This window comes from Rutilus rutilus (assembly GCF_951802725.1).
Source record: "Rutilus rutilus genome assembly, chromosome: 7".
NCBI lineage: Eukaryota > Metazoa > Chordata > Actinopteri > Cypriniformes > Leuciscidae > Rutilus > Rutilus rutilus.
The window spans coordinates 29,126,218-29,143,226 of record NC_140221.1 but is presented as its reverse complement, the minus strand read 5'-3'; the positions used below and the strand labels follow the sequence as shown (position 1 = coordinate 29,143,226).

Genomic DNA, 17,009 nt, shown 5'->3' with positions numbered 1-17,009 from the left:
CATAGGCAAGTTATCAGTGGTTTTCTCTAATTATAGCCAATTTTTTTTTTTTTTTTATTCAAAAAAAATTGCGCTTTGGAAAATTGTTCTTGTCCCAATGTACATTTTCGAATAATACCATATCTCAAATGGCTACAATGTTTACACACTTTTATTCCTACATCTAGGGGCAATGCAGAAGGTCTACAAGACTAAGGCCACTGACATCGAAGACCTGATATCTATGGTCCTGAAATTTGCCCCACACAGGCATTTAAAATGGTATGTAATTGTGTTAGTTTTGTTTTAGTTTTCAATGATTCAATGTACCTCATACAAAATAAAGTTTTGATATTAGTTTTAATAAAATCTAAACTTTTAACTTTAGAAAGTATAATTACTAGATGAGTGTAAAAAGTAGTGTATAATCCTCATAGTATATTAAGTAGTAGTAGTTATATTCCTATGTATATATCCTAGTTTATTATCTTCAATGGACGTCACTTATGCAGTAATCTGCAATTAAATTAATGCAGGGCAAATTAATTAATATCTTAAGGCTTGCATGGTGACTTCAGTAGTTTCATAGAAGTATCATTTTTATTTTATTTTTTTAAGTTAAAACTAGGGCAAGTTAAAAGCATTATATAATGTTTTCTATTATAATATAATTGCTCTAACTTGTCCCCCCCCCCCCTTGTTTTTGTTTTGCAGCTGATGGGGAAGTGAAGATGGAGAAGTTTCAAGTTTTTTGTTCACCGCACATTTTCAGTTTTAGGTTTTACACCTTTCCATACCTATAAATTGTTTGTTGTTTAAAATAAAATGTTAATTTCCCATTTCAGAGATTGAGATAATTTCTTTAAATGCGAGTCATTTTATATGTATATTCATGGTTCATAAGATTCTTATGTACAAAAAGAAAAATATAATTTTTTGTACTATAGTAAACTATGTATAAGTAGTGGCTTGTTGACTAATTATTAATGTACCGACAAATGTTCTGGGAACCTTCAGAGAACCTTATTCTTATGTTTTGTGAACAATAAACTATGCAGAGTATGGCTTAATTGTTTACTGATTATTAATGTACAGACATCATAATGTATAGGTTAGGAGAACGTTCTGGGAACCTTCAGAGAACTTTATTCTTGTGAACATAAACTATGTAGAAGTATTGGTTTGTTGACTGATTATTTATGTATAGACATCAGTAGAGGTTAAGGGAACGTTCTGAGAACCTACCCGGAACGTTCTGGGAACCTACCGGGAACGTTCTGGGAACCTTGTTGTAAAATTCCTGAAATGTGCTTAGGTTAGGGGAACGTTCTGGGAACCTACCGGGAACGTTCTGGGAACCTACTGGGAACCTACCGGGAACGTTCTGGGAACCTACCGGGAACGTTCTGGGAACCTTCTCGTAAAATTCCTGAAATGTGCTTAGGTTAAGGGAACGTTCTGGGAACGTTTTGGGAACCTACTCGGAACGTTCTGGGAACGTTTTGGGAACCTACTCGGAACGTTCTGGGAACGTTCCCCTAACCTAAAGGGAACGTTCTATTTACGTAAAGAAAACTTTCCTGGCTAACCAATAGGGAACGTTCTTGGGAACGTTCCCAGAACGTTCTGGGAACCAAAAACTAACGTTCCCAGAACGTTCCCAGAACGTAAAATTGTTTGCTGGGCTCAAGTTGCCTTTTGGGACATACATGCATACATACGTACATATCATACTTGCCTGTTGAGAGATGTTTATTTCAGCATCATATAAAATAAACAATAATGATAATAATAATATTAAAGCAAACACAGCTCTGGTATCGGAATAGTATCGGTATCGGATCGGAAGGGGAAAAATGTGGATCGGTGCATCCCTAGTCAATATTATGTAAAGCTCTGGGCCCCTTGTACTCATTCCCAACTTTCACCCTACAAGCAATGCCTCTGGCTGTGATGCTGGAAATGTAAGATTGAATAGATTAATTCAGTGTTTTTAATCAAATATAAGTGAGTCTTTAAAACCTTGAAATGAGCAATGATTAAAAAAAAATCCTTTAGTTCCTTTTGTTCATACACGACAATAACTTTGGCATTTGAGGTTAGACGTTCTTTACTGTTGTGATGACTAATTGCTACAATACTTTGTCATTTGTTCCATGTTAACTTAAAATTTATGTTAAAGTATAAACTTTGAATAAGTCCAAATCGTTGTATCACTTCTAATTAAGTTTAAAGATGTCTAACATTAAAATATGGAAACATTGCAATAAACACAAATAAAAATGGAAACACAGCAGTGTTCACGACAAAGCAAATGGAAAAATCACTGAATCTTTCCCCTCATCAAGTAATATAGTCTACCCATCCCAATCATAAAAAGCATTAGGTATAAATAGACACTAGACTCATACACTGGGAGTGAACTATTATGGTATTTTTTTCTGAGACAGCTTGGATGGCAATCTTCCATGCAGTCAATCACTTATATGGCCATTTCTGTTATACGTGCTTGTCTTTGTGAAAAATAGATATCAAATGTGTCTTTATATGTTTGTTTTAATATTATTCCAATTTAATCTGCAACTGAAAATAATTCCCCACAAATTAAAATCAAAAAAAAATTTCTTGTCAGTCAATTAAAAATGAAATATTTATGAAGTATAAATGTAAAAAGATATTTAAAAATATGTAAATAAAAAACACATAATATGATTATGACTATGACTATCATGTAATTTATTCAAAATACGGACACATTATCAAACTATTGCATTGTCAAATGTATGTGATACCTATAACTGATGTGTAAAATGATGTTATATCTGTTGATGACTGAGAATAGGTGTAGCTTCTTACCATAAATTAGGACTCTAAAGCTTATCCATTTATAGCCTCTGCTTAGTGTGCAAATTGACCTCAATATAAGTTTTGAGGAGAGCACAGCCAGTCTCATAGGAGCCTAGAGGAGTTCCTGCTTGTGGTAAGAAGCTGAAATACTTTGCATTTGATGTTGTTATTAGTATGAGATTATACTAAGTGAATTGATATGACAGAAGAAGTCTTTAAAAAGATATTATTACCATATATGCCTAAATGTATTATTTTTTTCAACTGAATTCCTTTATAGGGTGTTAAAATTTCATCTGGTCTTCAAGAGGAGGAAGGTAGGTGGTAGCAACACACTGCATTACTGCATTAAAAAGACATGGTTAAATATTAGCATGTTTTCAGATGCATGTAGACTCTAGTTTCATTTGTTAATGCAGTTTTTTATGTATTATAATGTATCAACAAAATGCATATTGTGACAGATGATTTAATTAGAGACGCCATAAATTAAGGACTATTGTGTTCACACTTTTTACATTTGAATAGGCCTTTTCACTTTAATATTCTATAAAGACCTTAACTACATGAGACCCTCTATGAATACTGTTTGTGGACAGTGTGTTTGATTATCAATACTTATTTTATTGATTCAAAAAGCATGTCAATGTTTCTTATCCAAATTTTAGTAAGCCGCCACCATGAGTACGGACGCTGAGATGGCCGTTTATGGCAAGGCTGCCATTTACCTTCGTAAGCCTGAGAAAGAGAGAATTGAGGCTCAGAACAAACCGTTTGATGCCAAGACTGCCTGCTATGTGGCTGATGCCAAAGAATTGTACCTCAAGGGAACAGTCAAGAGCAAAGAGGGTGGCAAAGCCACAGTTATTTTGCTTGACACTAAGGAGGCGAGTTTTAATTTCTACTTAATGTAGATGCTCATTAAATTACTTATTACATTGTTTTCTTTTATATCTAATATCTAATTTATCAAATTTAAAGGAGAGAACAGTAAAGGAGGATGACGTCTACCCAATGAATCCTCCCAAGTATGACAAGATTGAGGACATGGCCATGATGACCCATCTCAATGAAGCCTCTGTGCTGTATAACCTCAAAGAGCGTTATGCTGCATGGATGATCTACGTAAGTTCTGAAACAACATAAAAAAAGCATTTAAGTTAATTTTGTCTGTGTTGTTGCAATCTGACCATGTCTCTGCTCATTTCAGACCTACTCCGGACTCTTCTGCGCAACTGTGAACCCCTACAAGTGGCTCCCAGTGTATGATGCAGAAGTGGTGTCTGCCTACAGAGGCAAAAAGCGTATGGAGGCCCCACCCCACATCTTCTCTGTCTCTGACAACGCATATCAGTTCATGCTGACTGGTAAGACATGGAATTTAATTCTATAGAATTCATTAAGGTGAATTTGATGATGTTAATATATGAAATATTTATCGGATATTTTACACATTACAATCAACAGATAGAGAAAACCAGTCTGTCCTGATTACGTAAGTATTTTCATTTAATCTCAGACCATGACAAAAATTAAAGTATAATGTAAATGGAAAATCTATATGGAGATATTTATAAAACAGAATTTAAGAATGAACTTCTGAATATACTTTGAAAAGTCTACATGTCTTTTAAACTTCTTTTTTCTATAATCTCTCATAAACCAGTGGAGAATCTGGTGCTGGAAAGACTGTGAACACCAAACGTGTCATCCAGTACTTTGCCACAGTTGCAGTGGCAGGTGGTGACAAGAAGAAAGAAGCTACTCCTGGCAAAATGCAGGTATGAGATATAAAACTACATTTTATTTTTAATGATGGTGATTTACACTCATCTCACATGATATGTGAATTTGTGAAGTGCCTATAAATAGTGTTTAGTCATTAAATAAGAAAATAAATGAAAATAACTGAAAACCCTTCAAACATCACAGGGCTCTCTTGAGGACCAGATCATTGCTGCCAACCCTCTGCTTGAGGCTTATGGTAATGCCAAGACTGTGAGAAATGACAACTCCTCTCGTTTTGTAAGTAAACCACTTTTTATTTACAATATAGTTAGTCAATTGTGTTGGATTTTTCTATACAGAATTTTATATAAAGAGATTATTTATGTATTGTGCTATTTTGTTTCAAACAGGGTAAATTTATCAGAATTCACTTCGGCACCACTGGAAAACTGGCTAGTGCTGACATTGAGACATGTAGGTGGACACGATTTCATTGATCCATCCTGAACATTTGTCTTGATCTGTCACTCTTCAGATGATTGTGACTCAAGTACATTCTCTCAACAGATCTGCTGGAGAAGTCTAGAGTGACATTCCAGCTTCCAGATGAGAGAGGCTACCACATCTTCTACCAGATGATGACCAACCATAAGCCTGAGCTGCTTGGTAGGTGCACACATTACATTCAGTGTTAAATGCCAGATAATATTGTAAGACACTGTTTAAAAAAATCTGTGTATTTTACAGAAATGACGCTAATCACCACCAACCCCTATGACTACCCTATGTGCAGTATGGGTCAGATCACAGTGGCCAGCATTGATGATAAAGAGGAGCTGGTTGCTACTGATGTGAGTCATTGCTATTTGAATATTGACATACTGTATGCTTATGGCAGAAAAGATCCTAGAACTCATCCTTCTCTGTAATTTTCAGACTGCTATTGACATTCTGGGCTTTACTAATGAGGAGAAAATGGGGATCTACAAGTTCACTGGAGCTGTGCTTCATCATGGCAACATGAAGTTCAAGCAGAAGCAGCGTGAGGAGCAGGCTGAGCCTGATGGCACAGAAGGTGAGACTAAATTGTACTAATATGTGTCATAACATGCAGTGCTTTGAATGGAGAGATCCTTATTTCTATTTTCACAAAGAAAAGGGTGGTTTCATTTAGTTTTCAAGGCAAGAAAAGGGATGGATTTTTGTGCAACTTTTTTAATTGCAGAGGCTGACAAAGTTGCCTATCTTCTGGGTTTGAACTCTGCTGATATGCTGAAGGCTTTGTGCTACCCCAGAGTCAAGGTCGGAAATGAGTTTGTGACCAAAGGCCAGACCGTGCCACAGGTATAATAACATTTCTAGCATGCCATGTGTTTAACCTCAAATTCTGGCTAATTACTGCAGAAGCAGAATAATATCCACTCTATTCTACTTACAGGTGTACAACTCTGTTAGCGCCTTGGCCAAATCTATCTATGAGAGGATGTTCTTGTGGATGGTCATTCGTATCAACCAGATGTTGGACACAAAACAACAAAGAAACTTCTTCATTGGTGTGCTGGATATTGCTGGCTTTGAGATCTTTGATGTAAGAATGATTCTTTTATCTCTTTTTTAATGGCACATTGAGTGATATTCAGAAGTCAGTAAATGGTTCTGTTTCTTCATCCAGTTCAACAGCATGGAGCAGCTGTGTATCAACTTCACCAATGAGAAACTGCAACAGTTTTTCAACCACCACATGTTTGTGCTGGAGCAAGAGGAGTACAAGAAGGAGGGCATTGTTTGGGAGTTCATTGACTTCGGCATGGACTTGGCTGCTTGCATTGAGCTCATTGAGAAGGTTTTTACTGGTTTATGAACTTATTCATTTCCAATTTCTATGCTTGAAATCTTAAAATTGTAATACTTCAACAACATTCTTTTATAAACAGCCCATGGGTATCTTCTCCATCCTTGAAGAGGAGTGCATGTTCCCCAAGGCTTCAGACACTTCTTTCAAGAACAAGTTATATGATCAGCATCTTGGCAAGAACAATGCTTTCCAGAAACCAAAGCCTGTCAAAGGCAAGGCTGAAGCCCACTTCTCCCTGGTTCACTACGCTGGAACTGTGGACTACAACATTTCTGGCTGGTTGGACAAGAACAAGGATCCACTGAATGAGTCTGCTGTGCAGCTGTACCAGAAGTCTTCTGTCAAACTACTGGCTACTCTCTACCCACCTGTTGTTGAGGGTAAAGAAAAAAATCTATTTAACCAAACTTTGATTTAGCTTTGCACTTTCTTTCTTGTTTTTGCATTTATACATGTTCTTTTGTATATTTATCTCAATAGAGATTGGTAAAAAAGGAGGCAAGAAGAAGGGTGGCTCCATGCAGACTGTTTCCTCCCAGTTCAGGGTATGTATAGAGATGACCTCACAGCAATATTTCTGTATTTGAAGAAAAAAAGAAACACAAAGCATGGCAACCCCTTTCTATTCTTCACAGGAGAACTTGGGCAAACTCATGACCAACTTGAGGAGCACTCACCCTCACTTTGTGCGTTGCCTGATTCCCAATGAGTCCAAGACTCCAGGTAAAGTATTAAAAAGTTTACAGATATTCTGCCACTCAATTTATATGATGAAATTAATTTACCAAGTTAATGGTGTAAACTTCGTTATAGGTCTCATGGAGAACTTCCTGGTTATCCACCAGCTGAGGTGTAACGGTGTATTGGAGGGTATCAGAATCTGCAGAAAGGGCTTCCCCAGCAGAATCCTCTATGGTGACTTCAAACAGAGGTATAAATGACACCATATGAAAATACAATTTCCTGTTGGAGACTCTTTATTAGAAGCATTTTGATAAATCTTCCCATCTTCCATAGATACAAGGTGCTGAATGCCAGTGTTATCCCAGAGGGACAGTTTATGGATAACAAGAAGGCCAGTGAGAAACTCCTGGGATCCATCGACGTTAATCATGACGAGTACAGATTTGGAACCACAAAGGTTCATATTTAGCTTTACAAATTTCAAAGATTCGGTGATCATGGTCATTTAGCTTATACAGGTTAAATCAGTATTTTTTGATTTACTGTTTTACATAAATTCAGGTGTTCTTCAAAGCTGGTCTTCTGGGTACTCTTGAGGAGATGCGTGATGAGAAATTGGCTGCTCTGGTCACAATGACTCAGGCTCTCTGTCGTGGCTACGTGATGAGGAGGGAATTTGTGAAGATGATGGAAAGGAGGTGAGTATTGTCATTAGTAAAGATGACATCAACAATAACTGTGGAAACAAATTATAATTGATATAATTATAATGATTATGGCATTTAATGATGAATCTTTCACAGGGAGTCCATTTACACCATCCAATACAACATCCGTTCATTCATGAATGTCAAACACTGGCCATGGATGAAGGTTTACTACAAGGTTAAGCCTCTACTGAAGAGTGCCGAAACTGAGAAAGAGCTGGCAAACATGAAAGAGGACTTTGTAAAATGCAAAGAAGATCTTGCCAAGGCTGAAGCCAAAAAGAAGGAACTTGAAGAGAAGATGGTAGCACTGCTGCAAGAGAAAAATGATCTACAGCTACAAGTAGCATCTGTGAGTATTTTTTGAGATGCACCGATAATAAATTTCTCTGCTGATACCGATAGCTGATTATTCAGAATGATATCGGCCGATGCCAATACTGATACCAATAATTTGATTTTTCTTAAAGGGGCATTCCACCCATTTGAACATTGTTTTTTATTTAAAGTGGGTCATATATGTAGTCGAAATGTACAATAAATTTTGAATTAGGTGCCTTCGTGACCGAGGAAAGACAAAAAATAACTTCAGGACGCATTTGTATGAAAGACAACAACTCCCACAATGCACCACATTGCACAGCTCCGCAAGCCACTCCCACTAATCCAGAAAGCGCATATCTGCCTATAAGAGAAATCACTCTTCCGTCTACAAGGATAGCTACCACCAGAGCTTGAAATTCATTTCACATTCACACAAAATGTCTAGTTAGTTGGCGAACTCATTACTCCTCGTTTGTATTTCTTTCGAAAAGGTGAATTATTGCATGGTACCTGGATGTTCAGTCAGAACATATGCGGTGCGAAACTAGGATAGTTCTCAACACAAACGTCCGTGTCCTCGTCTGATTCAGAGATTTCGTCCAGGAGAAATTGTCATCGTTGAAATTCTTTGCCGCAGACGGACTCTATCTCTGTGTTCGTATAGTTGCATCTTACAGTCTATGAGTTGCATAGTGAGATCACCGGCGCCACCAGTCCGCCCTAACTCGAGCCAGTCCGGGCTCCTCGTCCGCGGCAGACAGGTCTTCTGCCTCGGCTGCTCTTCGCTATAATGCGGCTTGTAAAGGTAGCCACAAACACCTGATTCAAGCATCAGACTTCCGAAATCCTCTTCTTCTATATCATATTGAGCACTCTCCTCCGCTATTGTCATAACTTTACATCTGTCTCCACAGCGCCTGTTAGCTTAGCTTCAAACAAGATGGAGGATATTGCTTTCAGTTTCAGAGAGTAAAGTCCCACCCACTGATCTGTAATAGGTCTGTAGCGTGAGCGGGTCCCGCCCCCTGGGAAAGATGAGGAATCCCCCCCTCTTACACTTCCTCCTACAATGAAGCAAAATGACGATTTTTGCGTCATTGTAGGAGGAAGTGTAAAAGGTAAATAACGGATTTCTCCCGTCTCAGGGGAAAATGAGAGAGTGTTGCACGACCATTCAATAGTATGACTGGGTTTCTAACAATGCAAAGCTTAATGCAAATGGGTGGAGTGTCCCTTTAAGGAAAAAAAATCTCTCCCAAATAATGCTGCAAACAATACAGGGAACCTTCTCATTTGGTACACTATAATATTATGATTTTAAATTAACAACAGAGCTATTATATTCAACTGCTATTTATATCCAGATAGGCTATTTAAACTCAAATAAAAGCTGAAATGTTTGTACAACTCAGTTATAAGGTAGTTTTCATAAACACTTCATGGCGAATTTATTCAAACATACATATATAATTAACAGTAAATAAGCTCTTCTCTAGTGTTTTTATAGCTAACTAACAAACTGTGAGTGACAACTTGATAACTTTCCTGAGGTAAATGTAACATTAAGTGATATTGTTCACAAGCTGTTTTATTGACGTCTTTCCACGGTTGAAACACAGATTGAGTGATTATGAGTCATGATATGGATTTCGGTAAGTTGTATACTGTATCTTTCATATATATATATATATATTAAATCAGAATACCTTCTGAGATTCATGCATGTTTTTCGAGATATATTAAAGTGAAAGAATATACTTATTTGGTCTACTATTGGACGGGAGGAGCTACAAATAATGTTTGATGTAGGGAAAAACCGTAGATCTGGAAACCCTGGCATGACCTACGGGTGATTCATAGCGTCAAATAAAGCCTACATTAACGTCACTATTTTTTTTGAACTGTTAAAGCGTTATTGTCGCGTTAACTTGCCCTAAATTTAACACAAAAGAGAGATTTTCATCACACAAAGTATGAGTTGCAGTCTGACACGTTAAAATGAGCAATGTGGTTTCCAATGATATAGCAACCTATTTTCTTAACAGGAAGCTGAGAATCTCTCAGATGCTGAGGAGAGGTGTGAGGGTCTGATCAAAAGCAAAATCCAGCTTGAAGCTAAACTCAAAGAGACAACTGAGAGACTGGAGGATGAGGAAGAAATCAATGCTGAACTGACAGCCAAGAAGAGAAAACTGGAGGATGAGTGCTCTGAGCTGAAGAAAGACATTGATGACCTGGAGCTCACCTTGGCTAAAGTGGAGAAGGAGAAACATGCCACTGAGAATAAGGTTGGAGATTGAGTTGGTTTAAGATTAGATTTAATCTCTGTTTTATGTGTTGATATAGAAAATGAAGTGTAAAATATAAGCTTATTTGCAACAAAAATCCTACAGGTCAAGAACTTGACAGAGGAAATGGCAGCTCAGGATGAGAGCATTGCCAAGCTTACGAAGGAGAAGAAAGCCCTCCAAGAGTCACATCAGCAGACACTGGATGATCTTCAGGCCGAGGAGGACAAAGTCAACACCCTGACCAAATCCAAGACAAAGCTTGAGCAGCAAGTTGATGATGTGAGTTGATAATGTAAACATGTTATTAATTCAGCAAATTAGCTTTGTTTTTTTTGCTGTGAACATATTTTATTTATCATTGTCCTGTAGCTTGAGGGTTCCCTTGAACAAGAGAAGAAGCTCCGCATGGACCTGGAAAGAGCCAAGAGAAAGCTTGAAGGAGACCTGAAATTAGCCCAAGAGTCCATCATGGACCTGGAGAATGAAAAGCAGCAATCTGACGAGAAAATAAAAAAGTAATTAAAGCATAAAATCTTTGAAAACATTATTGTTAAGTTTTGTTTTTGTTTTGCAAACCACTTATTGTTTAACACCCACAGGAAAGACTTTGAAACAAGCCAGCTGCTTAGCAAGATAGAAGATGAACAATCTCTGGGTGCGCAACTCCAAAAGAAGATCAAGGAGCTTCAGGTATTTTGATATTTTTTCAACATTACGAACAATATAATTAAATGCTGAACAATAAAAATCAAATTAACTACTTTCCACCATAGGCCCGCATTGAGGAACTTGAGGAAGAGATCGAGGCTGAGCGCGCTGCTCGTGCCAAGGTTGAGAAGCAGAGAGCTGATCTCTCCAGGGAACTTGAGGAGATCAGTGAGAGGCTTGAGGAGGCTGGAGGAGCCACTGCTGCTCAGATCGAGATGAATAAGAAGCGTGAAGCTGAATTCCAGAAGCTGCGTCGTGATCTTGAAGAGTCCACCCTCCAGCATGAAGCTACTGCTGGTGCCCTCCGCAAGAAGCAGGCAGACAGTGTGGCCGAGCTGGGAGAGCAAATCGACAACCTGCAGCGTGTCAAGCAGAAGCTTGAGAAAGAGAAGAGTGAATACAAAATGGAGATTGACGATCTTTCCAGCAACATGGAAGCTGTTGCCAAAGGAAAAGTAGGAAATTTTATGTTTAAAGAATACATAACATGTTGAAGGTTTTCAATTATCTAATGACTTTTGTATTTGCAGGCTAATCTTGAGAAGATGTGCCGCACACTTGAGGACCAACTTAGTGAAATAAAATCCAAGAATGATGAGAACATTCGCCAGATAAATGACCTCAGTGCTCAAAGAGCAAGACTTCAAACTGAAAATGGTAACTAATGACAATCATGAATAAATTAATAGTATTCCAACAGTAACCGAGTGTGGTGTATTAAGATTATCAGAAGAAAACACACTTATTTACATTTTGCTTTCAAAGAGTTTGTTTTGATAGTAACTGATAGAGAAAGCACAATCTGACACAGTGAATCTAAATCTATACAGGTGAGTTTGGCCGTCAGCTGGAGGAGAAGGAGGCTCTGGTTTCTCAGCTCACCAGAGGCAAACAAGCTTTCACTCAGCAAATCGAGGAGCTTAAGAGGCATATTGAAGAGGAGGTTAAGGTAATATAGCATAATGAAAACAAATACATAATTTCCACTTACTACACAACAAAGCTAATATAATGCAAAAAAATTAATACAACACTATACAACAAAGTTAATGTAATACAATAAAGCTAATATCATATTTTGTATTGCTAATTTGTAAGTCACTTTGGATAAAAGTGTCTGCTAAATGAATTAATGTAAATATTATGTGACTTTGTCCTTTAGGCTAAGAACGCACTGGCCCATGCTGTGCAATCAGCCCGTCATGACTGCGACCTGCTCCGTGAGCAGTTTGAGGAAGAGCAGGAGGCAAAGGCTGAGCTGCAGCGGGGAATGTCAAAGGCCAACAGTGAGGTTGCTCAGTGGAGAACCAAATATGAAACTGATGCCATCCAGCGCACTGAGGAGCTTGAAGAGTCCAAGTATGAACATCAAAAGAAGTGATATGTGTTAATAATTTGTGCAATTGCATGCATCTTCTGACTAAATGTTACAAAAAATATAACAGAAAGAAGCTGGCTCAGCGTCTGCAAGAGGCAGAGGAACAAGTTGAGGCAGTAAACTCTAAATGTGCATCTCTGGAGAAGACCAAACAGAGACTCCAGGGTGAGGTGGAGGACCTCATGATTGATGTGGAGAGAGCCAATGGTTTGGCTGCTAACCTTGACAAGAAGCAGAGAAACTTTGACAAGGTACAATCAATTTATCTTTGAAAAGCATGGCCAGAATGGGCTTTGTTCAACATGTTACATATGAAACCTGACCCTGAAATATCTGGACCAAAGGTCCTGGCAGAATGGAAGCAGAAATATGAGGAAGGTCAGGCAGAGCTGGAAGGTGCCCAGAAAGAGGCTCGTTCACTCAGCACTGAACTGTTCAAGATGAAGAACTCCTATGAGGAGAGTCTGGATCAGCTGGAGACCCTCAAGAGAGAGAACAAGAATCTGCAGCGTAAGATTCAATGTGTTACGGTGTTAAATCTGTAGTGATTCACAATATATTTATGTTGATAATATTTTCTTTATAACTTGTAGAGGAGATTTCAGATCTGACAGAGCAGTTAGGTGAGACTGGTAAGAGCATCCATGAACTGGAAAAGGCCAAGAAGACAGTGGAGACTGAGAAGTCAGAGATTCAGACTGCCCTGGAAGAGGCTGAAGTGAGTATCTGGAGATTAATATGTCATTCTTGCTCAAACCATTTTACTGTGTTGTTAAATATTATTTTAATTCTGAAATTACATGTTGTTTTTAAATTTCATAGGGCACCCTGGAGCATGAGGAGTCCAAGATTCTTCGTGTCCAGCTTGAGCTAAATCAGGTCAAAAGTGAGATTGACAGGAAGCTTGCAGAGAAGGATGAGGAGATGGAGCAGATCAAGAGGAACAGCCAGAGAGTCATTGAATCCATGCAAGGCACTCTGGACTCTGAAGTCAGGAGCAGGAATGATGCCCTGAGAATCAAGAAGAAGATGGAGGGAGACCTTAATGAGATGGAGATTCAGCTGAGCCACGCCAATCGCCAGGCTGCTGAGGCCCAGAAACAGCTCAGGAACGTTCAGGGACAACTCAAGGTATTTGACTTCTGTTCGACCTTGGAATGTAGTAATATGTTTGTATAATCTAACTTTTGTTAGGTTAAGGTCACCAGGAAGCATATTGAAAGCTCATTCTAAAGCTAATGTTATGTTCAGGATGCCCAACTGCACCTTGATGATGCCCAGAGAGGACAGGAAGACATGAAGGAGCAAGTGGCCATGGTGGAGCGCAGAAACACTCTGATGCAGTCTGAGATTGAGGAGCTGAGAGCTGCTCTGGAGCAGACAGAGAGAGGCCGCAAAGTGGCTGAACAAGAGCTGGTGGACGCCAGTGAGCGTGTTGGGCTGCTGCATTCTCAGGTAAGGGCATTTTGTTTCTTATAATTAGGGATGCATTGATCGATCAGCCGCAGATCGGTATCGGCCGATAGTCTATCGGTAGTCACTAAATTTGGCCGATTTCACAAACCGATCGCAATTTATTGACATAATAAAAATGGTAAACAGTAATGTTGTAAACATGTAAACAGTATACAGATGAGGCTTTTGTCCCACGTTTTGTTTTGCAACTTCGCGAAACATCAGTAAAACATAGTAAATCACACATCTTTATTGAGAACAGGCTGTCTCGATTCAAATGAGCCCACACAACATAACATGATGCGTAGCTCTTAAGAAAATCCTCATGGAGTAACATGACATGCTGCTTGGCTAAAGCTATAGGACTTCCAGGATCTGATCGTGTCGCAATAATGACGCAGTTTTTCCAATGTCATTTGAAAGTTAAAAAAATGGAAACTGAATCTTGGGTGATAGGTAGAGATGATGTGGAGCGCACTTTGACTGGTTTGATTGCTCAGATTGACAGGAGATTTACTGTGTGCCATAGAATTGGAGCGCACAGCTGAAACAGTGCTGGAAGATCATCACTCATCATTCGGGATCTTATTGCTTGTTACTTATTCTATGTTATTATAAATATTTTTATGCTTTGTGGCATTTACACATGTAAGTAGTTTTTATGTTCAGTAAAACACTCAGATCACTTGCTTGGAGAGGTTTTTGGACTTTTGATAATTGATTTCCCTGAAATTAAGGGAATTGAGAGCATCATTCAAAATGTTCAAACTGTTGCTTTCCATTTTGTAGAACACAAGTCTCCTGAACACCAAGAAGAAGCTTGAGGCTGACCTTGTTCAGGTCCAGAGTGAAGTTGATGACACTGTACAGGAAGCCAGAAATGCAGAGGAGAAAGCCAAGAAGGCCATCACTGATGTGAGCAACAGTAGCTGCCAAATGTTTCAAAAGAAGTTTCCATACTTGAAAAATGTGGATCTAATGACTTTCTGTATTAATGCAAAAGGCTGCAATGATGGCAGAAGAGCTGAAGAAGGAGCAGGACACCAGTTCTCACCTTGAGAGGATGAAGAAGAATCTGGAGGTCACAGTGAAGGACCTGCAGCACCGTCTGGATGAGGCTGAGAGTCTGGCCATGAAAGGAGGAAAGAAACAACTCCAGAAGTTGGAGAGCAGGGTGAGAACTTTTAAGGGATCACAACAAACATCATTTTAAAATTAAAGCATTATCTCAGGTTCCCAATGACTACACTTGTACTTGTCTGAGAATTTTTATGTGCTATCAAAGGTCCGTGAGCTTGAGGCTGAAGTTGAAGCAGAGCAGAGACGTGGAGCTGATGCTGTTAAAGGTGTCCGCAAATATGAGAGGAGAGTGAAAGAGCTCTCTTATCAGGTATGACCATGTCTGACTAAATCCATTGAGTCATTCATACATGCATTTATAGTAAAATATTTAGAATAAATCTATGAAATTGTTTTTAGACTGAGGAGGACAAGAAGAACATCAACAGACTTCAGGATCTGGTTGATAAGCTGCAGCTGAAGGTCAAAGTCTACAAGAGGCAGTCTGAGGAGGCGGTATGTATATATTTTTGCACATTGATTATTAATTAATTAGTAATTTATTTACTGGTGAGATACCACTGCTGCTCCACAGCTTAGTTAACAAGCATGGTAAAAATGTTACTCTTTAGGAGGAGCAAGCCAACACTCACTTGTCCAAGTTGAGGAAGGTGCAGCATGAGCTTGAGGAAGCTGAGGAGCGTGCTGACATTTCTGAGTCTCAGGTCAACAAGCTCAGAGTCAAGAGCCGTGATGCTGGAAAGGTCAGTTGCATAATTTCAGAGTCTGTACTCAGTAGATTCGTTCTCACATTTACAGAGTAGAAACATATGTAGTATTCAGCTTATTCTTGAAAATGTTCTGATTATTTACATGACTTATGAATGTGCTTCATTTTGTTTTAGGCCAAAGAAGAGTGAAACCCCCAAACCCAAAGGGAGCCTCTACTGAAGTCATATAATATGATTGTTCTGTAGAATTACTTTTAAAATTCTTTTTGAAATAAATCTGTCCTTACCATGTGCAGACATTTGTTTTGGAGTGATCTTTAGAGGAATGTTACTCACAAATAAATAAAAAATAATGAAATTGATCAAAATAATGACATTATCACTTAAGTACTGAAATATTTCTAAAGTTATAAAAGTACATAATAGCTTTGTCAGGAATAACACGATATCTTCCGAACATTAACTTTTTTACTTAATATTGAAAGAAATATAGAACACTGCGCCTTTTTCATTTATCATTTAAAAAAAATAAAAAGATTTTGGCTTGATATTTCATTTTACGTTCTGGGGTTGAAAACAAATAATCAGCTTGAATATTCATCTCCACGTGTGGGCGGGAGTGAAACACCCCTTTTTCCGCTGATTGGTCAACCAGACATCAAACCATGCCGTCAGTTGTTCATCAGTTCCTCTCTATGGTTCTTCTCAACAGAATAATAGTCCTCCTCCGCTGCAACAGCTGTTCGGATTCTTAACGCGTTTATTTCAACTACATTTCAACTACATTTCATCTCTTTCTCATCAAACAACCAGACTTGCAGGCTTAACACAAACTGTACTGGGGCAGAGTCAGGGCTTCACAGAAGTGTAGACATAAATTCACCTACACGTGGAATCGCCACTCCACCCACAACTACCCCCACAGCCTACAACTTTGTCACACCACCTGTTTTATTTTAATTTTAATTTTTTTTCTCCCAGGTTTTTTTTATTGATTATAAACACAAATAAAAGTGTAAACAGTGACAAAAAGTATAGACAAACACAGTGTGTACCAATATTAATAAACAAAACAAAAACAGAAACAGAAAAAAACAAAAACCACAGTCAGAATAAAAAGTCAGTTGTTCAAGCTGTTTATGACGTAATACAACCATCAGAAACCAAATCTTACTCCTTACCCATCAGGCCCAAATATCCTAATTAGAACTGGTTAAGAAATTAGACTTTTTTAGATTAGACTTTTTCACGAATCACCAGCAC

General features: G+C 38.3%; 2 protein-coding genes across 2 annotated transcripts in view; both read left to right on the top strand.

Annotated features, from left to right (window-relative positions):
* Positions 1-764, top strand: part of LOC311294060 (uncharacterized protein) — a 4,623-nt gene extending 3,859 nt beyond the window's left edge. The window contains exons 11-13 of the mRNA XM_084414712.1: positions 1-5; positions 168-261; positions 694-764. The exon at positions 1-5 is cut by the window's left edge and continues 155 nt beyond it. Coding sequence (XP_084270838.1) covers positions 1-5; positions 168-261; positions 694-697 — 103 coding nt within the window. The 3' untranslated portion in view covers positions 698-764. The remainder of the gene's footprint in view (positions 6-167; positions 262-693) is intronic.
* Positions 765-2,930: 2,166 nt separating this feature from the next.
* Positions 2,931-16,041, top strand: LOC311294063 (myosin heavy chain, fast skeletal muscle-like). Its single transcript, XM_084414715.1, has 41 exons — positions 2,931-2,959; positions 3,107-3,143; positions 3,495-3,713; positions 3,808-3,951; positions 4,037-4,193; positions 4,294-4,321; positions 4,493-4,607; positions 4,759-4,851; positions 4,965-5,028; positions 5,122-5,220; positions 5,302-5,405; positions 5,491-5,629; positions 5,780-5,898; positions 5,993-6,142; positions 6,227-6,397; positions 6,489-6,789; positions 6,890-6,954; positions 7,045-7,132; positions 7,223-7,340; positions 7,427-7,550; positions 7,655-7,791; positions 7,897-8,152; positions 10,170-10,412; positions 10,518-10,694; positions 10,785-10,930; positions 11,015-11,105; positions 11,189-11,578; positions 11,654-11,780; positions 11,954-12,072; positions 12,286-12,482; positions 12,569-12,752; positions 12,846-13,011; positions 13,095-13,219; positions 13,324-13,632; positions 13,753-13,956; positions 14,746-14,871; positions 14,960-15,130; positions 15,242-15,346; positions 15,436-15,531; positions 15,648-15,779; positions 15,921-16,041. The coding sequence occupies exons 3-41, from the start codon at positions 3,507-3,509 to the stop codon at positions 15,933-15,935; spliced, it is 5,802 nt and encodes a 1,933-aa protein (XP_084270841.1). The 5' UTR covers positions 2,931-2,959; positions 3,107-3,143; positions 3,495-3,506; the 3' UTR covers positions 15,936-16,041.
* Positions 16,042-17,009: the final 968 nt, after the last annotated feature.